Source organism: Mustela lutreola, chromosome 1 (assembly GCF_030435805.1).
Source record: "Mustela lutreola isolate mMusLut2 chromosome 1, mMusLut2.pri, whole genome shotgun sequence".
NCBI lineage: Eukaryota > Metazoa > Chordata > Mammalia > Carnivora > Mustelidae > Mustela > Mustela lutreola.
In genome coordinates this window covers 235,404,015-235,427,332 of record NC_081290.1, presented here as the reverse complement: position 1 = coordinate 235,427,332, position 23,318 = coordinate 235,404,015, and the positions used below count along the sequence as shown (strand labels likewise).

At 40.6% G+C, this 23,318-nt stretch overlaps 2 protein-coding genes across 2 annotated transcripts; both read right to left on the bottom strand.

Annotated features, from left to right (window-relative positions):
• Nucleotides 1-1,659: 1,659 nt before the first annotated feature.
• Nucleotides 1,660-2,597, bottom strand: LOC131836320 (olfactory receptor 51L1-like). Its single transcript, XM_059181626.1, is given in 2 exon segments — nt 1,660-2,360; nt 2,363-2,597. Coding segments are annotated over 2 exon segments (936 nt in total).
• A 7,638-nt stretch (nt 2,598-10,235) lies between these two features.
• On the bottom strand, nt 10,236-11,228 carry LOC131821359 (olfactory receptor 51M1-like). Its single transcript, XM_059157417.1, has one exon. It carries the CDS (start codon nt 11,226-11,228, stop codon nt 10,236-10,238), a length of 993 nt encoding a protein of 330 aa, XP_059013400.1.
• Between the last annotated feature and the right edge of the window lie 12,090 nt (nt 11,229-23,318).

The following is a 23,318-nucleotide window of genomic DNA, read 5'->3' as shown; positions in this document are numbered from 1 at the left end:
CAACTTGGTTAGATTTTTAGTTCTTTTATTTCTCCAGAAAGGGCTTTTATATCTCTCGAGAGGGTTTCTCTAATATCTTCCATGCGTTTTTCGAGCCCGGCTAGAACCTTGAGAATTGTCATTCTGAACTCTAGATCTGACATATTACCAATGTCTGTATTGATTAGGTCCCTAGCCTTCGGTACTGCCTCTTGTTCTTTTTTTGTGTTGAATTTTTCCGTCTTGTCATTTTGTCCAGATAAGAGTATATGTAGGGGCAATTAAAATACTAAAAGGGTGGCAACAACCTCAGGAAAATATGCTTTAACCAAATTAGAAGAGATCCAAAATCGTGAGGGGGGAGAAAGGGGATAAAAAGAGGTTCAAAAAGGAAGAAAGAAAAAACAAAAGAAAAAAGAAAAAAAAAAAGAAAGAATTTTAAAAAAAGAAAACACCTAAGAAAAATATAAAAAAGAAAAAATATATATATTAGATAAACTAGTAAAAAATCGTTAAAATGAAAAAGGTAACAGTTAAAAAAAAATTTTACCCGAAGGCGAGAAAAAAAAACAAAAAATGAAAAAGAAAAAAGTTAAATTAACTGCAAGACTAAAAAAATCACAGGGAAAAAGCCATGAGTTCCGTGCTTGGCTTTCTCCTCCTCTGGAATTCTGCTGCTCTCCTTGGTATTGAAACTGCACTCCTTGGTAGGTGAACTTGGTCTCAGCTGGATTTCTTGTTGATCTTCTGGGGGAGGGGCCTGTTGTAGTGATTCTCAAGTGTCTGCCCCAGGCGGAATTACACCGCCCTTACCCGGGGCCCGGGGTGAGTAATCCGCTCGGGTTTGCTTCAGGAGCTTTTGTTCCCTGAGCGCTTTCTGTAGAGTTCCAGAGGACGGGAATACAAATGGCAGCCTCCTGGTCTCCGGCCTGGAGGAGCCGAGAGCCCAGGGCCGCACTCCTCAGTGCGCCCTCAGAGAACAGCGCCCAGCTACTCCCGTCTGCCTGACCTCTGGCCGCACTCCGAGCTCACGGAGCCTGTGACCGGTTCAAGGTCACCCTGAGCTGTGAGCTTACTGTCAGCTCTGTCTCTGGAGCCACTGGAGCTTACTGTCAGCTCTGAGGCCACGCTGACCCCGTGTGGGCTTTGCCCCGGGTAGCCTCTGGAGCGATGTCCCTCAGCCGAACAGACTTTTAAAAGTCCTGATTTTGTGCGCGGTTGCTCCGCCGCTTGCCGGGAGCCGGCCCCTCCCCCCGGGGTCTATCTTCCCGTCGCTTTCGATTCACTTCTCCGCCCGTCCTACCTTTCAGAAAGTGTTTGTTTATCTGTTTCTGGAATTGCTGTTCTTCTTCTCTTCGATCTGCCGATGGATTTTCAGGTGTTTGCAATCTTTAGATAACCTATCTAGCTGATCTCCGGCTAGCTGAAGTAGTCTCAGCTTGCTACTTCTCCGCCATCTTGACTCCTCCCCCTATAATTATTTTTTAATGTAAGAAAGTAGTGGGTGTATATTTATAAGTATATACATGCATAGTAATGAGCATAGACTTTTTTTGATTTAACAGTAGAGTCTAGTCAAACTAAAGTGGGTAAACAGAACTTGCTCTGTGGTATGAAGGCTTAATAAAGAAGCATTAACTCATTCCTTATTTTGAATCACTATAGTTCATTGCCAGTGTCTCACTGTATCTTCCCCAGTGAAACCATCTTGAGGATGGCCCTGCGGATCTGCTGGGTCTTGATGTTATAGATAATAGGGTTCATCAGGGGCGGGAAGAGCACGGAGATAGTGCCCATGAGGATGTGCACCACGGGCGAAGTGTGGTGCCCAAATCTGTGCACGAAGGACAGGGCTAGCACAGGCACATAGAAGCAGAGCACAGCCAGGATCTGCAAGACACAAGTGTTGAGGGCCTTTAGCCTCTCCTTGGCAGAGGTGATGGCCAGCGCAGTGCGGAGGATGACAGAGTAAGAGATCAGGATGAAAAGGCCATCAGAGCTGATGGCCAGCATGATGATGCACAGCCCATAGAGTTTGTTGAAGCATGTGTCCGAGCAGGCCAGGTGGATCATGTCCTGGTGAAGGCAGTAGGCATGAGAGAGTGCCCCTCGGCGACAGTAGTCAAACTTCAGCAGGTTCAATGAGGGGGCTGCAGTGATGGCGGCACTGTGTATACCCACCACAGTCCTGGCCAGTGCCACACGAGGACTGGTGAGCACAGATGCATAGTGCAGTGGGAACCGGATGGCTACCAGGGGGTCCAGGGCCATAGCAAAGAGTACGGCTGACTCCATGAAGGAGAAGGAGTGAAGGAAGTACTGCTGTAGAACACAGGGCACCAGGCCCACTATCCGGACATCAAACCACAGCAGGCCCAACACATGCACAGGCCCAAGTCTGTCACAGCCAGGATGGCCAGGAAGTAGTACATGGGCTGCTGGAGAGAAGAGTCAGTTTGTACCAGATGCAAGATGCTAGCATTACTGATGAGGGCCATCAAGTGTCCTACAAAAATGGGTAGTGAGATCCAGTGGTGAGCCCATTCCAGGCCTGGGGAGCCTGTCAGCAGATATATAGAGACGCTCACATTGTCATTTGGTGTAGCAGATGTCCTCATTCTCAAGTCTATTCATTCTAGGAAAAGGTGGTAATATATTGAGGGTTACTAGGCCATTAAGCATGAGCACTCCTATCACTGAACACCCAGTCCTCTGGGGGCCGGTTGGGCGTCTCTGCACACTGTAAACTCAGTGACCTCTTGATTAACTACTGCCCACACAAGCAACCTGTCCTTTTCCTGCTTCCCCCCTTCTTTCTCTTATTCCCAACCAAACCTTTACTTACTTCATGATAGTGAACCTCAAAGCGTTTTCTCTACTTTTGTTCTTAACCAGTTGTGAAAGATAGAGCTTGACCTTAACAGAATGCTGTGATTCTCTGGAATTCTGTTACTCCCAAATTGTATGACCCTACCCCTTCACACATTTCCTGTAGAATAAATTCTATCTAATTTGTCTAAGCAAGTCAAGAATGCATGTAGAGAGCTTCTTCATTCAGTCTGTTCTCCACTTTATATCCTTATTGCCATTAGGAGATTCTGCCCACATGTTCCTAGGATCAGGAGAAGAGATATGCTGCTTTTCTCCAAACTCAACCCCTTTAAAGAACCATGACTCACTCTGCAGTATCTCATCCCTCAAACACCTCAGGTCCCTGGAAAGTCACACTAATTCATCCTACACTATCTATATCTTTGGAGCTGCTACCTTTAATTCCTGGAATTTATTTTCTTTTTCTTTCTTCCTTACTTTTTTTCTTCCTTCCTTCCTAACTTCTTTCCTTTCTTTCTTTGTTACTCTTTTTCTAGATTTATTTATTTATTTATTTTAGAGACAAAGTGCATGAGAGGGTGTGCATAGGGGGAGGGGCAGAGGGAGAGAATCTTTTTTTTTTTTTTTAAGATTTTATTTATTTGACAGATGGAGATCAGAGAGGCAGAGAGAGAGAGAGGAGGAAGCAGGCTCCCTCCTGAGCAGAAAGCTCAACACGGGGCTTGATATGAGGACCCAGGACCCTGAGCTGAAGGCAGAGGCTTTAACCCAGGTGCCCCAAAGGGAGAGAATCTTAAGGAGACTTCCTGATGAGTGGGAAGCCCAACGTGGGGCTTAATCTCATGACCCATGAGATCATGACCTGAGCTAAGGCCAAGAGTCAGTTACTTAACTGACTCAGCCACCCAGGCACCCAGGAATTTCATTATTTTCCAAATCAAATTTGAGAATCCACTGACATGTCTGCTACTTTCTTCCTCCCTTTCCTCCCCTCTTTCTTTCTTTCTTTTTTTCCCTCCTTCCCTTCCTTCCTTCCTCTTTCTCTCGTTCATTCTTTCTCTCTCCCTCCCCCTCCCTTTTTCCTTCCTTCTCTCCTTCTTTCCTTTTCTCTCTTTCTCTTTCTTCCTTTCCTTTTCCTTTTTTCCTCCTTCCTTCATCTCCATGTTTTTAAAGGTTATCTCTCCTCCAAAATCAAGCTGGAGAACTGATACAGATTGAATGAATCAGGGCAACTTATTAGAGTAGTATTTCTGAAATAGGTGTTGCAAAAAAAGCAGATCAATAGTGTACCTTGAAACAGAAGGAGTAATGACAAAGCTTGTTCCTTGTTCAAACTAGTTTATTAAAAATTAAAAACCGGGGTACCTGGCGAGACGCTCATAAGAGAAGCCCTTCTATTCTAGATCTTGGTGTCTGATATAATTTTGCTTCTGTATCCTCATCAGTAAAATAAAGAAGTTGAGCCCATCTGGATGGTATATGTGGCTGAACCAAGTTAAGATTCTGGTGGTGGATCCAGATAGTTACTTTTCTTGTGGTGTCCAAGACATGCCTTGTATATAAGTTCCCTCGCTTACCAGACCTGCCATCTACCAATCTGGAGTGAACTGCCTCTTTCTTCAGTCTCTCCCTGCCTGCCATGTACCAGGGCCAGTTTCATATCCTAACCAGGAAGCTGCCATGTTTGCAAATAAACACCCAGGAACAAATTCTGGTCTGTTTCTAATCCAAAAGGTCACAGGGAGATAACATACTGCAGATGGCCATAATGCTGGAAGTTGCCCTATCCCATTACCCTACTTATAGACTTTTTAGATAAGAGGTACCAGAGAGGTCACTGCATTGGCTGCCTCTGCCCATCTGCAACAACTTACTGGTCCTTGTTTTCTGTGGCTTCTTCCCCCAGTCCTGCAGCACTTCTCACTTCCTGCCCCAGCCTCTTCTGACTCAATCAGGATGCCCATCTGCATCTGCTGCAATGGCAGTTATATGGCTCTCTGTCCTCTTCCCTTGGGTCTTAGCCCTCAGAGGAAACTCCTTAGATGGATGTAGATCTGTAAACACCAAAGAGGGATCAGTGTCTTCCCAGAACTTGGTCATTGGGCACTCCATTTATCTTTGATGGAAACTTAGTGACCCTTCAGTACCACCAATAAGTACTTTGTCAATCAGATGAGTCTTCATTCTCTTCTCCCACTAGCTGTTATTGTTGTAAGAAAATTTACTGGTTGACCCTTAGTTTTTTTCTCTGTGATCCTCTTTTCCTCCCTTTGAGACTCTCTTCCCCACCAGGTAGTTACTCATGCTCATTCATTCAGCAAATATCTACAAATTTGGGGACATATACTTAAGTGCAAAGATAAACAAAACAAAACAAAACAAAAACAACAACAAAAACACGATCTCTGCTTTTGAGAAAGTCATTTGTCTTTTGCAGGAGACAAATTTGAAAAATGACTAACTTTTCCTGACAGAGTAAAAAACCAAAAAGATTTACAGGAACTATAAAGATGTTAACAGGTACTCTTTACTAATGACTCTCACACTGGATCCAACATTCCAGATAGTGAGGGAAACAACGAAGTCTCAGAGTTGACACAAAGCAAGACATTATAAAATCACGTGAATTTCAAGTACCTGAAAAACATATTTTAATTACATAAAAATATGTATTTTACAAACACAATGCTAGCTTTGAAGTCTTAGGGAGGCATAAGGATATTAAAAAACATGACAGTTTTGTAAAGAGCTTTGCATGTGGGAGCATAGGAATCAGTACTGGTGAATGGGCCACACAGTTTACACCAAATATTGTCATATGTGTGAACAAATCTAGCTTTTGTGAGTTTTGTTTTGTAGATTTGTTAGTTTTTTTGTTTTGTTTTGTTTTACTGAAGAGGGGGCTTAAGGGGTTAAAAACATAGACACTGCATGAGTAAAGTATTCTATGACCTTAAAACTAAAGGAGTTCACTTCTGTACCAAAGAAGTTAAAGAGAAGCTGTGTGATTGTGTAGTTTTTTCGTTTGTTTCTTTGTTTGTTTGTTTTTACTTGAACTTCTTTCGGCAATGCAGGCCCTTGTCTTGAATAGAGAGGAGGTCCAGCACGAGCACAGGTGCTGAGGTAACTCTGTGACCAAACAGAAAAAGATAAATCCTCATCCTCAGGGAGTGTACATTCTAAAAACTTTATTTTTCCTTTACAGTTATTTCAGTAGGATAGATTTCTAGAAGTCGTGCTTCTGAGACACAGGATCTGAATACATTTAAGTCTTTCAATGCATCTTGCTTTCTATAAAAGAAATCGAATTATGCTCTCACACAAGTATATGGAAATCCCTTTTTCACTTCATGCCTGATTATGAACTTTTAATATTTGTTTATTAACAAGATTAAAATTTTTAATTTGTATTTTAAATTCCAGAAAGGTAGGAGTTTTAAAAATATCATTATCTGTTTGTATTTTCTCATTTTGAAAAGAAATTTAGATGGTAGTGACCTATTTGTTGATAAGTGGTAAAAATGGGACTTAAACTGTAATCTAAATCCACATTCTACATTCTTCTTCCGTATGCCTTCCATTCAGTATGGGAAAACCATTTTGAGACTCACAGCTGCTATTTTGTGGTGTAGCCTGCTATTGGACTTCCGTTAAAGCTCAGAATGGAACCCATGTAAAAGGGGTGCCTGACTTTAGGACTGGAAAGACTCTAGTGCTCCTTAGGGCCTCCTAAGCCTAAACAGCTGGGATTCCAAAGGCCTTCCAAATGCACGCACGTGCACACAGAAGCACGCACACAGGATACCACACAAACATAAGAACATTTATATCCAGTTTTAGAATTTGGTTCCTTTTAAAATTTCACTTTGTACTTTTGTTTGTATTTAAATAGGAGATTATTTTAATTGTAAAATATAGAGAATGATATAATATCCACCTGAGTAAGTGTACATCTCTAGGCTTACCCAGTTTTAACAAATCTTAACATTTTGCTTATTTGCCTCAGATTTTGCCTCTATTTTTTTGATAGAATTAAAACCTTCCATGTAACATGGCTCACTTGATTTATTTCTTTCTTTCCCTAGAGCTTTTTTCAGAGTTTACCAATCTCCACATAGTTTTTAATTTTTCCTGCATATATGTTTGAAAATATGTGTGAATGTGGGTGTATATATGTGTGTATATTTATATTTATGATATGTATTTTTTCCAGTATTCCTAAATTTATTGGTGAAATACATGGCATCTCTTTGTTATTTCTTTTCCAAATTTCTTGTCAAGATGAACGTGTTTTCAGATATTTATTGGCATATTTGTTTTTTGTGTAGGTGCATTGCCTATTCCTATCTTTGCTTAATTTCTTATTGGATTTTCTGTCTTTTAAATTTTTTACTAACTTAAAGAGGTTCTTCACATATTCTGAACATTAAACATCAGTTGTCCATATAGATACATATTGCAGATTTCACCTCTGAGTCTGATTTGTGTTGTCTCTTTGTTTTTGGTGTATTCTGTTTTACTGTATTTCAGTACTGTATTTCCATTCTCTCTTATTTTTTAAAACATTTTCATCATCACTAGCCATCAGGGAGATTCAAATTGAAACCACACTGAGATATCACCTTACACCAGTTAGAATGGCCAAAATTAGCAAGACAGGAAACAACATGCGTTGGAGAGGATGTGGAGAAAGGGGAACTCTCTTACACTGTTGGTGGGAATGCAAGTTGGTGCAGCCACTTTGGAAAACAGTGTGGAGATTCCTCAAGAAATTAAAACTAGAGCTTCCCTATGACCCTGCAATTGCACTACTGCGTATTTACCCCAAAGATGCAGATGTAGTGAAAAGAAGGGCCATCTGTACCCCAATGTTTATAGCAGCAATGGCCACAGTCGCCAAACTATGGAAAGAACCAAGATGCCCTTCAACGGACAAATGGATAAGGAAGATGTGGTCCCTATACACTATGGAGGATTATGCCTCCATCAGAAAGGATGAATACCCAACTTTTGTAGCAACATGGAGTGGACTGGAAGAGACTATGCTGAGTGAAATAAGTCAAGCAGAGAGAGTAAATTATCATATGGTTTCACTTATTTGTGGAGCATAACAAATCACATGGAAGACATGGGGAGTTAGAGAGGAGAGGGGAGTTGGGGGAAATTGGAAGGGGAGGTGAACCATGAGAGACTATGGACTCTGAAAAACAATCTGAGGGTTTTGAAGGGGCAGGGGGTGGGAGTTTGGGGGAACCAGGTGGTGGGTATTAGAGAGGGCACGGATTGCATGGAGCACTGGGTATGGTGCAAAAACAATGAATGTTATGCTGAAAATAAATAAATTAAATAAATAAATAAATTGGGGAGATTAAAAAATTTTTTTTCAAGTTTTCCTCTTAACATTTGTATCTTTAATACATTTTTATGTATACTATAGGTTAAGGATCAAATTTTATCTTCCACAATGGATAAGAAATTTGGCTAGCACTGTGTTTTGAGTAATTCAGTCTTTCCTAGCTGTTTTTAATAATATCTTTCACAAGAACAATTATATCTGAGGATCTTTGTCTGGTCTGCTGCCACCACCATTTCTCTTTCCATTTTGACCAGGCAAACAGAAAATAAATATAAATAAGAAACCAGTTTAGCAGGTATCAACCATCTGTTTCCCATCCAAAGGAATTCTCTCAGACTTCATATAAACTAAAACAAATGAAGAGATGGGGGATGCTAGAATATAAAGCCAGGAGAAGCTGACTTGTGTGGAGGCAAGGATATGGTTATTCTGGCCCGAGAAACTGCTCAACTCCTAAACCCATGGAAAAGAAAGTGACAATTGAGTTTATCAAAGAGACCCAGCAAGGTTTCTATTCAGCCTGGATCAGAGAGGAGGGTTGCTGGACTATATACAAGGTTTCCCATGCCCCAGACCCGTGAAGAGTAACTCTCAGGAAGTGCTTCTGGGTCATAATAATCTGTGGCAGAGGGAGCTGTGGGGCCCAGAGGACTGAATGATGCAGAACTAGGGTAATGGTGAAGAACACTCTTTGAGGGTTGCTATCACAAGGGGGTCTTCTTGAGCTTCCTGAGTGTAAGGAGAAAAAACTCCCCTAGAATAGAAGTCCTCTTTCTTAGCTTTGAATTTCAATTTATGCTTTCATGTATCCAGAAATTAATAGTATGTATTCATTGAGCATCTATTCTCTGCCAGTCATTGTATTTATGGAGATGTACTGGCAAGACATAACAAGGCATAACTCCTCCAAGGGGCTTAATTTAGTAATCCATTCTGGAAGAAAAAAGAAGAGAAAAGAAAAAAAAAAAGGAAAAGGAAAGGAGGAAAGAAAAAGAAAGGAAGGAAGAAGGGAGGGAAAGGAAGGAAGGAAGGAGAAAGTGAAAAAGGAAGCAAAACTGAGACATGAAGCAGTACATTACTATGTGACAGATGTTCAGATGTTACACTGGGAAATGCAGGGTTCTGAGGGAGCAGAGGGAGGGAGCATCTGCTCCAATATTGGAGAGAAATCTCTCAGGGAAATGTCTGTGAGGAAGTGATCCCAATGCTGAGACTCATTTATTCAACAGTATGGGGAATCTTCTCTGCCAGCTTTAGGTCCACAACCTCCGGAGCAATGGATTATAACTTTTAAATATTTGTGATATTTTCCTTCATTGCAACTTGGCCATGTTTCATGTCATTATGCAAGATCTCCCCACTGAGGTGCCTGGGGGAAAACTCTGACTTCTGCTTACTGTCAGAAAGTCCATAGGAAAGGTAAAATCAGAGATGAGATGAGTCAAGTTTGGGGTCAAGGGCTTCCACTAATGAAATAAAGTGGTAGAAGGACCAGAAGGGGCACATCCATAGAACACATGGAGGTGTTCTAACTAAATCAGCTATTAGGGAAGAGTAACAAGTTATTCCAGTGTGACTGAAGAGTGCAAAGGATAGCCAGGATAGAAACTGAAGAGGTTTTGGCTGTGTAGAGAAGAGAGAAGCAGTCCCAAGGAGCCATGGGAGAAGGTACATTTCTTGAAGTGAATTTGTTTCTTCTCTGCCCGGTTTATTTATTTATTTATTTATTTATTTATTTATTTGAATTTACTGTTCTGTTTTTATTTTTGTTCCATTTAGTTTTAGTTTTAATATTTGTACATTGATGATGACCCTCAACAGAGTATTCATCTGGGCAGTTTTTGGTGCTATGAAAAGTGTTAGGTCTCCTACATAGGAGGAGGCATTAAAATTTAAGCAAGGGCATATCAGTATTCTTAACTCATAACTCAGGAAAAGAAACTCATATATATTTTATTTAGGGAAATGGAAAAGAATCTTGGGGAAACACATGGGATTCATAGTAGGTTCTTAATGCTAGTGATCTTTGGCTTGATTAGGGACCTTCTCTTGGGTACCAGGGGTATTTTTAACCCCTGGATCCAGCACTGACCTTCTTAAAACCCAGGAGCTTGCTGATAACATGGCGGATCTCCTTGGTCTTAATACTATATATGATTGGATTTAGCATGGGAGGCACAAAGAGATAGACATTGGCCATAAGAAGGTGGACAGCAAGAGGGGCATGCTTCCCAAAGCGGTGCACCAAAGACAGCCCTACCATGGGCACAAAGAATATCAGCACAGCACAGAGGTGTGAGGTACATGTTTGGAAAGCTCGGAACTGCTCCTCATGGGAGGCCAATTTTGCCACAGTGTGCAGGATGACTCCATAGGACAGTGAGATGAGCACCAGGTCCAGCATCATAGTGAATGCCACTACCGTCAGTCCATACAGGTTGTTGAAGGTGGTATCTGTGCAGGCCAAGTGTATCACTTCCTGATGTAGGCAGAAAGAATGGGAGAGGACTCGAGGCCCACAGTAGGGAAAAGTCTTCAGGAGGACGACAAGAGGAATTAGGGCCACAGGTCCCCGGAATATGACAGCCAGACCTGTCCTTATCACTCGCTGGCTAGTGATAATGACTGAGTACCTAAGGGGGTGACAGATGGCCAAACAGCGGTCAAAGGACATGATGAGGAGCACTGAGGACTCCATGAAGGAAAATGAGTGGATACAGAACATCTGAATTTGGCAAGCTGCAAGGTAGATACCATGAGATTTGAACCAAAAAATTCCCACAGTAGTGGGCAAGGTCGACACTGAGAGTCCCAGGTCAGTGAGGGCCAAAAAAGAGAGTAGATAGTACATGGGTGTATGCAGACGAGGGTTGGTCTTAATAATTATCAAAATGAAACAATTGCCTGAGATGGCCACAAGGTACATAAGGAAAAAGGGGATGAAAATCCAGTGTTCGATGGCTTCCAATCCTGGAAAACCAGTGAGGTAGAACATGGGGCTAACCTGAGTAATATTGGACAAAATCATGAATTGAGGTCTAAGAGGATATTGGGCTGGCATTCCTCAGAGATGGAGCTGAAAATAAATGGATATTTCTAGTTATTAATTTTTCAGTCTTCCTAATAGTCACACCATCATAAGCAGAATCATGATTATCATTATCTTTGGTATCATGTAATTTACTATTATCAATTCTACCACCCTGCTAGTTATTCTAAACTGTATTATAGCACCACATTCACCAGATTTTCTCCAGTATTTCCCCTTTTTTTCTTGAAGATAGAAGCATTTTTTATTTAAATTCAATTAGCAAAAATATAGTACATCATTCATTTTTGATATAATGTTCAATGATTCATCACATCATTGATGTGGGGGCTCATCTCCTCATGTGCCCTCCTTGATGCCCATCACCTGGTTACCCCATCCCCCTGCCCACCTCCCTTTCTGTAGCTATCAGTTTTTTTCCTGTATTTTTGTAATTTCTGTTCCTTCCCAATCTCTATTGCTGGCTTCTATAATTGTTTATCCTTAAACAATTGTTAAGTCATTCCAATTCTGGGCAATTTTTTGGCCAGAATACTTTATTATTTATCTTGGCAATATCATTGTTCTCATGAGTTTATTTACCATCTATACATTGAAAATATCAAATATATAACCCCATATATATTTTTTTAATTATAGGCTCATCTATCTAGCAGTATCCTGAGCATCTGTATCTAGTTGTTTCAAAAGCATGTCGAAAATTCAGTTTAGAATCACTTCCCCCAATAAGGTTTTCATTTATCTTGTTCTCATTAACTCAGTATAGGAAAAGTATCAACTTCAAAATAAGTTGAGGAAAAGATATGTGTTTGAGAGATATTAGTAAATAGCCTGGATAAAATCTAAAATATGAGGGTAGAGGGAAGTTTCTAGTATTAAGTCCTGGGAAAATCTGAAATTTAGAGGTCAAGAAGAAAATTTCCACTAAAATAGCTTGAGGGGGAAAAACTCCCAGTTGAATAGAGAAACAAAACAAAACAAAACAGGAAAGTATGGTTTTGTGTGTCAGTTTCATAAGGGATAAACCAATTATATATAATGCTCCTAAGGAGTCAAGCTACTAAAGGACTGAGAAGTGACCAGAAGATTTAGCAATGAGGAAATCCTAGCTGATGGTGAGATAGTAGTTCAATGGAGTGGTTGGGAATAAAATCTGATTCTACTGTGTTCAGATGTAGGATTCCAAGCAGTTATGAGGCCCATTGGATATTCATAACTTCAGAGTGGATCCAATCAGCACTCTGGTGTGTTTTTAATCACTACACTTATTTGATCAAGGGCAGAAGAGAAGTATGTGGAAAGTGGCATTTACCCCAACTGAAGTTGGGGTAGGCTAGCAGGACTAAAGTTAAGGGCGTATGTGGAGGGGTAATTATGATGATGTACTATGGAAACTCCACTGAGTAAAAAGAAAAGCAAAAGCATGAAGGAGTAAGAGACGGGTAAAAGGGACCAGGGTTCTAGAGTATGGGATGGGCTCAAGTTGCCAATTTATGGTAAAGGACACAATCTCTATCGAGAGGAGGTCAAGGGGCTGAGAGTGCAGCCACTGATTGGATCAAAGGAGGGAATATGGGAACCATAAAAATTTTGTCTGGATCAGTAGTGGAAAGAGCAAAGGGAGTCAATGCTAAAATCTTCAGTGAATAAAATCTGACTGGAAAGGTGGCAGAGAGGCAACAAGGAGGGGGTGGCAGCAGTGATAATGCATGTGGCCATGCACTGGAAAGAATGAGGCAGGAGGTGGTGAAAAGGAAGGAGGTTCAGGAAGACCAGTGCCAGCCCTTCATCATTTTTACAAGACAGTGAAAGAACTATCCCCTTGTACTCTATTTCTTCACCCATAAGTTTAGTACTCAACCAATCACCCAGTGACTTTTTTTTTTAATTTAGCTAAAGCAATGCTCTCTCTCTCTTTTTTTAAAAAGATTTTATTTATTTATTTGACAGACAGAGATCACAAGTAGGCAGAGAGGCAGGCAGAGAGAGGGGGAAGCAGGCTTTCCACGGAGCAGAGAGCCCGATGTGGGGCTCGATCCCAGGACTGTGAGATCATGACCTGAGCTGAACGCGAGGCTTAACCACTGAGCCACCCAGGCGCCCCTCTATTATTATTTTTTTTAAGACTTACATTTATTTATTTGAGAGAAAGGGTGAGGTGGGGAGGGGCAGAAGGAGAGGGAGGGAGAAATTTTAGCAGACTCCTTGCTGAACCCAATGCAGGGCTCAATCTCATGACCCTGAGATCATGGCCTGATCCAAAACCAAGAGTCAGAAGCAGCTACGCCACCCTGGTGCCCCAGCAATGACCTAGAGGTCATTAGTGATCTCTAGGCTTGGAATTCAATGGAGAATGTTAAGTCAACATCCGATCTCCATAACAATGCCTTCCTTTTAAAGTTCTCTCTTGAAATTCTTAATGCAACTATCGGCTGATTCTCTTCTAATTTTTATGACAGCTCTTATTCAGTGCTTCTATCCGTTGCTCAAATATTCATGTGCTCATGTTACCCAGTCTTCTGATGTTGAACACTTTCTTATTCATAACATGATCTATTATTTTACTTGTATACTGACATCCCCTACATATTTACCTCTAGCCCAGACAACTCTGCTATGCATCAGGCCTACTCTTCCACCTTCCTGTTAGTCTCTTCAAATGGATGCCAATTAAACCTAACACATCTAATTCTGAGCCCATCACCGACCCTCTACATATCTGATTTCCCTCCTATTTATACATTTTTGACAGTATCATTTATATATCATTTACCAAACACTTTCTAGTCATCCAAGACAACATATTGGAATGTACACTTTACTTGACCCTTTCCTTCTTCCCAGACCTATTTTGTAACTAAGTTAAGTATTTTTTACCTCCTAAATATCCCTACCATTGGGTGCCTAGGTGGCTCAGTGGGTTAAGCCGCTGCCTTTGGCTCAGGTCATGATCTCGGGGTCCTGGGATTGAGTCCCGCAACAGGTTCTCTGCTCAGCAGAGAGCCTGCTTCCCTCTCTCTCTCTCTGCCTGCCTCTCTGCCTACTTGTGATCTCTGCCTGTCAAATAAATAAATAAATAAAATCTTAAAAAAAAAAATCCCTACTATCTATTGTTTTGTCTCCACCCTTGTACTCACTGTCATAATTCTTAGTTTTTCTACACCTGCTTAACTGACCTTTCTGTCGTTTAACTTACCTGCCCAAACCCCCTCTCCCTGCCTTGATCTATTCCCTGCTGCAGCCCTTGGGGTTGTCCAGAGAATGCTAACTCCCTGAGTCACTGGGCTGTACACAGTCCCTCACTACCCCTTTTCACCAGAATGCAGTTCAGATTTGTGAAGAGCTATGGTGAGAGCTCCAATTTATTGAGCCTATGAATGATTTAGACACTGGGGAAACTTAACATCGAGAATATTTCTCATAACCATGAAGTATTCCATCCCCACTCCACAGAGAGGGAAGCCACAGAAAAGGTAAATAACTTTCCTCAAGCTTCCCAGAGAGCTAATAATGTCGGAGATGGGATCTGAGCCCATGTCTGCCTAATTCCAAGTTTGTGTTCTGAATATTCCCAAATACTCTGTCTGTAGCAAGGCTTTTGTTCTTTCTCAACTTATCTTTTTTCTCCTGCAGTCAACAAATCCTTACAACTCTTTCTACAGTTCCCTATATGTACTTTTCTTTTTTCTATTATTTTTATCACTTTCCTGAAAAAAAAAAATCTTGTTTTCCTGACCAGTGAACTTTGGCTGATCCTTTAAGACAACACAAATATCATTTTCTCTGACAAATCTCTCCTGACTTTCTTGTGTAGAGTTAGGTGTATCTTTCTCAGTGTTCATATAATACCTTTGCTGCAGCACTGTTAAAGTGTAAATCACAAATACATCCTTTATATTATACATATATATATGTATCCTTATTTATATGAACACATAGAATCTATTTATATGTTATATATAAGTATATACAATAACAAATATGTGTAATATAAATAACAAACAGAAGTATATTTACCTTTATATATATTTTATATAATATAATATGTATTCTTCACATATATCTATTCTTTATATAGAAACATACTTACACATAGTTATATACTGATACATATATTTCTCATATACATTATATATGTATATATTATTTATACCTTATATATGTATACATATATTGTTTGTGTGTGTGTATTTATAACTTATGGTTTTGACTCACTTGCTTGTACAGGTAGAGTGGGACTCTCTGAGAAATACGCCTGGAGCCCAGAACAGTGTCTAATATTGGTAGGCACAACCATATGCTTTTGCATGAAAAACTGAATAAGTAAATGAATCAAGTGCTCACCTCTTATGAATTAGTTGTGCCTGGAGTTTAGCATTGAGTCCTGTGTTCACTGACTTCAGACTGAGAAGGACAGGAAGAGTGATCTGGGAGAAGAGAGAAGTCTATTGAGAGACCATGCGGAGCTGTGATTATTTTTCCTGAAAGGAAGTCCTAGGTAGTTTCTGCGGAAATGAGAGAAAATTGTTAGTGTTGGGGAACAACAGGTGTTTCTCCTTAAAAAACAAAACAAAACAAAACAAAACAAAAACCACTCCAAATTCCCACCTCCCTAAAGTGGTCCCCATTCCCATCTTAACCTAAAAAGACCCAGGTCAGACAGCTTACCATACCTCCAACCCCTAGCCCAGCCTACTCAAAAGAACTGGCAGAACAGAAAAAGGAAACAGATAAGCCCCCTTGGTTTCTGTCCCAGCTCCATGCAGCCAGATGGAGAGGCAGCCACTTGTTTCCCCTGAGACCAAGCCCTGCCCTCTTCCAGGGTAAGGAGAAACTGGACCCCCACCTTTGCAGTGGGCCAAATCTTTCCATCTGGGGTGATCACTCAGAGGCCCAAGGTCTCCACCCCCGTCTGGCCTTGGCTTTCAGCCTGCATCCCTTTGCTGGGGAGGAGGAGGTCTGCTTTGTCTTATGTGGAAGGGGTAACATCAGAGCCACCTCCAACCCAAAGCAGAATCATGTCTCTGATAAAGGTTTTGAAGTGACTAAAGTTTTTAAAACTCCAGATGGAAACAAACAAACAAACCAGGAAGTCCATTTGTCAGTACACAGTCATGGCTAATGAAAATATAACTACAGTATTCATGGCAGAGATACAGCAGAACCCTGCAGAGGAAGAGAGATTCTTCACTATGCAATGAGCAAGTTGATCTCTTTACCTCACCCTTGTGTCCTAAATATTTTTGTTTCAATTTAATATCTGCTATTAAAAAATGAATTAGTGGTAGAGGTTACTGTTTCTTATAAGTAGGAAAATATACAGAAGGACTTAGACTTTAGTTTTGAAGATAAACTCATTTTTGAACCAAAGAGCACTTCCACAATGGTCAAACTCCTGTGTAAACATGCCTCTTGTGACCAGGGGAGAAGAAGACTTTGGAAGGGGGGTGGCGTATCCTGGATACCGAGGAAGCCACAGGGCTGTCTGTATTAATAGAAGAGACTGGGGGCAGGATCTTCCCTGCCATGTTCACTGGTCTGGCACACAAAATACACTTAATATCTGGGTTGAAGCAATGAATGGTGCTTGGTTGATAAGAAGATGAGGGAAGGCTGGGTATATCAGATAGCCTATGGAGACCAGAGAGTTTATGGTATCCATGACTTCCAGACATAATCCAAGAAGAGCCTGACCTGGGCATGTCAGCCCTGGTCCAAGGAGCCAGGCAGCTGAATATTACAGATGGTCTCTCTTCTCCTTCAGGGAGAGTAGTCCTTGTTCCTTTTCCTGGCTCTGGTTCTTTGCAAAGACTTTAACAATAAGAGTGTCAGAAGTGAAAAAGCTTCTATGGGATTATGAAGTCCAACACTTCATTTTGCAGTGAAAAACACTAAGTAAGGCTCATTGTAGGGAATATACTTGGCTTAGGTCATTCAAGGATTTAGTGCAGGAGCTGGAATTAGACCTTAGACCAGCTTCTACCAGGGCTACTGCTTTCCTGGACAGTTGTGCACCCCTTTCTCCCTGCATTCTTTCTCTCTTCCCATATGACCTCCTAATCCTCACCCCTGAAACCCTGACACAAGACAGAAATAGAGACTTACCAGCAGCTGCTAATTTTAAAAAGAGTGAAGCTCAGATGATCTGTACTGGAAAAGGAAACAGGTAGGCAGGATGACACCAGGGTCAGTGAGAGGTGTCAGGCTGTGCTACCAGGGAAGGATTTATTCTCCTTTTTCTTCTGTGCATGTGAAGCACCATGGCAGCAGCTGGGAGAAGCTGAGGACAAACAAGGAGTCCCCAGGGCTTGGAACCCTGTAGGCAGGAGTTGTCATTACTCCCCTTCCCTCTGCAGCCCTCTCTCCTTTACCTCAGGCTGAAGATTTTATAGGACTTTATAGGATTTTTAATAGGATTTAATCCAGGCTTCAGCTTCTGACAGATCTCTACTGCAGGAAAAGAAAAGTAGTTTGGCTTCATCCTGTTTTCCTTCTACCTTATTCTGTCCTTTCCTTTGTTCAGTAGGATGGACCCACAATTTGCCAGAGAGGCTGGGTGTGGTATATGAAGATTATGCACATAACTCCCAGATTAGTTTACATTGCTCATCTTCCTAGAAGCACCAGAGCCATGGCCACCCCAACATCCTTCCACTCTTGCACTAATTTTCAGGCTTACATATCTGTTTCCTTGTAAAAGATCATTCATTCACTCTTTGTCTCTGCCAGTCACTGCACGTTTGAGCCTAGAGATCAGCCCAGTGAAAACCTTCCATATATACACCTGTCCCAAATACATTCTCTAGCCAGTTTCTCAAGCTTTTCCAAGGCTCTCCACTCAACCCTGGATGTGTGGGATGCCACTTCAACCAGCCCTAAAATAAGCAGCCCTTCCCCAACATTTACTCTCTTCTTGCCTTACTCCCCCTCCTGGTAGTGAACACCATCATCTTTCAGAAAAATCAATGTGTATTTCTTCCTCAGTCTATGTTACAAAATCTAAATTGATTGATGTGATCAGGTCATATGCACACTTCTCTTTCCTCTGAACACACACACATACACAGACTTAGAGATTGACATGAACAAGATATTATAATAATATAATCATAAGCCGGGGATGGTTGATCAGAATTGTATGAAGCAGAACCCCTGAAATGGGACAAACAGATCCAAAGTGAGGACAGAGGCCCATGGAGTTTATGATATGCCAGTGTGATCAGAACACACCTAAATAGAAGATCTGTTTACCTTAGATCAGGTAAATAACCAATGGTTATGGACAGACTGTAGGCAGGCAGAGTTTGGGTGACAAGACAGGATGCAAAGAACAGGTCATCTTTCAAAATGTAATTGAAAGAGTTGTTGAAAGTTGAAAAAGAGTTCAGGCTCAGGCAACAAAAGGAAAGAGTTGAAAATCCTCACTTAGGTTTGTAGGAGAGGAAATCCTTATTGGAAAAATTTGAGAATATTCTGTCTTTATTGAGAACATAATTTTGGCTGTGTCCTAGAGGGAGTCTGGTTAGGGAACAATGCTGCTGTTCCTACTATCCACAACTATTGCTATTGTTTGGGGGCATCTATCACAAATGAGATGATATAACAATTGTCATATGGGTAATTAAAGAGATGAACATAGTAATTATGTGAGTTTGGGTGGGTAGGAACGAGCCCACCTGGGAGACCCAGGGAAGCCCTCAAATTGATCTAGGAAGATGAAGTTAAGAATTAATCATGAGATGGGGCTTTATAGAAAGGGATTTCCAAGAAGAAGTAGTATAAGGTAGGGCACAGAGGTGAAGATATTTTTCTGAGAACTACAAAATTCTCCAATACACAAATATAAAATTTGAGAGAGATCATACTATGGAATGAGAGAGTAGATATAGGTAGAGATAAGACTCTGAAAGACTATACATATTGATGATTGAGTTTGAGAGGACTAGGAATGACCTTATTATATTTTTAATAAAATATACTATTAGCAAAATGTAGAAAATACTTAAAATCTGTACTGGAAACAGACATTGTTTGGTGAATGAAGGTAGGTGAGATTATTTAACTCAGAGCTTTTCACATGACTAACTAATACTATGTAACAGATAACCTGCCATTTGTCTGGAGATATTTGCAAGGCAAATTTTTGCCTTATATTTTTTACTAGTATCTATTTCTCTGAATTTTACAATAATTTAAGGACTACAGCCCAAGAAATTGCCATTTTAAAAAATACAAAATGTTCTTAGATCTTTTTTCTTTCTTATTTCCCTCAATGATCTTTAAGTTTATTTTATTACATCACAAAATCATCCTTTTTAAATTTTTTTAAAAAATTTTATTTATTTATTTGACAGAGAGAGACACACAGCGAGAGAGGGAGCACAGCAGGGGGAGTTGGAGAGGGAGAAGTGGGCTTCCTGCAGAGCAGGGAGCCTGATGTGAGACTCGATCCCAGGACCCTGGGATCATGACCTGAGCTGAAGGCAGATGCTTAATGACTGAGCCACCCAGGCACCCTTATTTTTATTTTTTTTTTTTTAAGTAAGCTCTACAATCAACGTGGGGCTTGAACTCATGACCCTGAGATCAAGGGTTACAAACTCTGTGGTCTGAGCCAGCTGGACACCCCTAAAGAAATCTATTTGAATGAAGATTGAAATTACATTAAACATTCTCATCCATTTTCATTTGCTATGCATCTATTAAGTGCCTACTCTGAAAAACCCTGAGCAAGGTCTTGCAGATGCACAAAAAGATATGACATAGTGTTGCCTTTATGCATCACATATTTGAAAACAGACTGTTAAACAGAGTTTACCAAATGGTAAGACTAGCCTAAGTTTGGAAGGCTGAATTTTTCTGAAAGTTGTGGCAGATAACAACAAAGGAATACTCCTCGGGCATCTCTGTCCCCTTGGGTAATGATGGTGTAGGGGGCAAAATTTGCCACCCCAAAATGTGTCTTTGGGATATGAATTAATTAGGCTGATTATTTTTAAGAAACAGAAGACTCAGTATGTTTTTCTTTTTGCCTGCCTAAAAGAATTTAGATAGAGCACCTATTCTAGGAAGAGAGCTATTAACAGTAGATAACTACAATATAACATGAACTCAGTGTTATAGACAAGGAGGAAACTAGCAAGGACTGTTTGTTAAAATTCCTCTCTGTGTTCCATTGTTTTCTTAAGGCCTCACAAACATTTGTTGACCAAATATTTACTCTTTTCTGTCTTCTTGCAAATTATATTTCTCTCCTTTAAAGTCCCAGATCCCTACCCACTTCTCCTTAGTTCTCCTTAGCTGTCTGTAGACCTCTTATGCTTATGGAACCCCCATTTCTATGTAATTAAATTTGATTTTCTACTGTCTCGTGATTAATTAATGATTAATCTGTTTCTTGTCAATTTAGTTATTAGACTAGCCTGAAGAATCTTAAAGGGTAGAATAAAATTTTTCACCTCCCCAACAATGAAATCTTGTGACTATAAAGTGAAGTGAATGTAGATAGGTGTTGTTTGGGGAGGTGGTGTATCCAAACGTTGGTGTGAATCATTCATGCCCTAACCTTGAATGTATTAGAATCCATTACTAAAGTATCTAAATGCATTACTAAAAATATTAGTGTAAGAGCGTGCCTATGAAGGAGCAGGAGGCTGGCTGAGGACAAAGCAAAAGCTGGCGGTTATCGGCAACGAGCGCCGCAGAGGTCCAGGTTCGAACCTGCAATAAACGACCCTTGCTGATTGGCTTTGACTCACGTTTCTGGTGGTCTTTTAAGGTGGGGGTAATACTCAATTGGCATTTCACCTATTTATGTATGTGCTAATTATGGCATTTAGTGCATTATTTTCACTAACTTGTGTGTGCATTAACTCTAGTGCATTAATTTCACTACACTTGTGTGTGTATGTGTGTACATATGTGAGAAAGACATAGAGAGACAAAGATATTTTGTCTCTGGTGATGTGTTTGTGTGATAATATGACTGTCTTAGCTCATGCCTTATGCATAAGAACAACTGAGCCTACTCTGTATCAGAGATTGAGAAAACCTGTGGGGAAGACAGGGATATATTGGATTCTAGAATGCTTTTCAAGGTCCCCATATAAGTTATATTCAAGGGAGCTTCGGCCCAGTATCCTTATATAACCAACAGTCAGGCTTACTAGGGTAAGAGATTACTGTAGAACAGTCAGGTCAATATGTGTATTGTGTTTTTTCAATATAATCACAAGGGGGAGCCTTCAACTTGAAAATGGGTTTAAATTCAAACCCTCTTCTATTTCTAGCAGATTAAGGAAGTAGATCTTCCAGCTTCATCTTCCCACATCCTCTATCTCCCACATAGCTCTGAAAGATGCCAACTTGTGCATTCCTCCTCTGAAGATGATCCTCTCTGTTTCATGCATACAGACAGCAGACATATCCACACTCTGTAACCCACATAAAATCCTGAAACTGATGGAGACATGATATTTTTCTCCACTTTCTCATATAGTAAAGATAACGTCATAAGTTGCAGATGTTTCTTTGTGCTTTAGTCCTAGTCATATAGACCAAGGTTTAATTCTCAGTCAGACCAGACACAGAGCTAAAAGAAATTCTTCCTCAGCATTTTCAGTTTCTCTAGACTCAGACTCAATTTGGCCAGTGAGAGAGGTGGGGGAGTGTGGTCTGTGTTGCAGAAAATGGCTGTAGCTTTAAGCAGAATTTGCAGCTCCAAAATATGCCTCTTTGGCATAAGGATGATTTTTAAGGCTAATTATTCTTAAGAAATAGGGAGACTCAGGAGGAGCTCTGAAAACCAACCAAGTAGAGGTTGTCTTTTTGTAAGAGACATTTACATTTGAAAGGAAAAAATCTCCATTTGTAAGGATGTCTCCTTGTGAATACCAGGAAGTGGAGAATAGCTAAATCTCTAGAAACTCATCAATGGAGAAGGAAAATACCTAAACCTATATTATAAACTTACCCTTGATGTCTTTAGCTGGATCTGGGATTTAAAGTGGTGTCTGGTGCCAGTTTGGAGAGTTACTCAGTTTTCCTGAAACCTGCCATATATACAGGCAGTGTACATGTTTTATTATACTTGTTTTTCTCAGATTAATCTGCCTTTTACTATGGGAGGAGGGGGTTGGTCCTGGTCTTGAACTTTTAAGGGTAGAAAGAAACCACTCCCCCCCCCCACCCCAGAAAGCTCAGCACACTTTTTTCTGACCCAAGTTTCTAGTGATCCTGGTGAGCCCAGGCCTTCCTAGATGAATTCCATTTTATGGTATGTGATCAATAGGGATCTTTCAGGCTGGAAAGACCTACATATGTTGGGATTATCAAAGGGATCCTCTAGCTTGGTCTGAGCCATTGAGAAAGTTTCATGTTGGAATATATTTTGTCTACTCCCCTCCTTTCTGGATGCCTGCATCCATGTAAGCATAGAAAGTCTGGAATGTTTCCATAGAGAAAGATTCCACATCTTCCCATGGCAAACCTTTTATCAAGCTCTTCTTTCCTTATATCCTGCCTCTCCCCTGTCATTCTAGAGAGGAAACAATTTTCGTCCTCACAGAAAAATTTAAAAAGTAAACTCCCCTCTGAGTACAGAGCCCTACACTGGATTCCATCTCATGACCTTGAGATCATGACCTGAGCTGAAATCAAGTGGGACATTTAACTGACCAAGCCACTTGGGTTTCCCTGAAAACATTTAAAATACCTTAAGGAGAATAATAAAAACACACATTCGTGTTAAAATATTAGAGGAATGGAAAATATCTGGGGAACTCTTATAAAAATTCCAGTGGGAGATAAGCAAAGTCTTGGGATATAAGCAGAGAGGAGACCAATGAGACACATGTTAAGAGTATGCAATCTAGGTAACCTGAAGACTATCAAGGTATGAGTTAATTCTGACACATCAACACATTGAAACCTATTTTCCCTAACATAGCAGTCTGGAACTATTTTCCCGAGACCAATGGATACCTCTTAAAATTATTTTGTATCTGAGGTCTTGTCAGGTATTTTTCCTAACTCTTGAAACTTCCCAGTCCCTGTACAATAATCTATATTTTAAGCCCAGGTAGAACTATTCCATTCTGAGAT

Bases quoted from the DNA above. Each gene is read 5' to 3' on its own strand.
- LOC131821359 (XM_059157417.1), bottom strand. From the start codon at position 11,228: ATGCCAGCCCAATATCCTCTTAGACCTCAATTCATGATTTTGTCCAAT.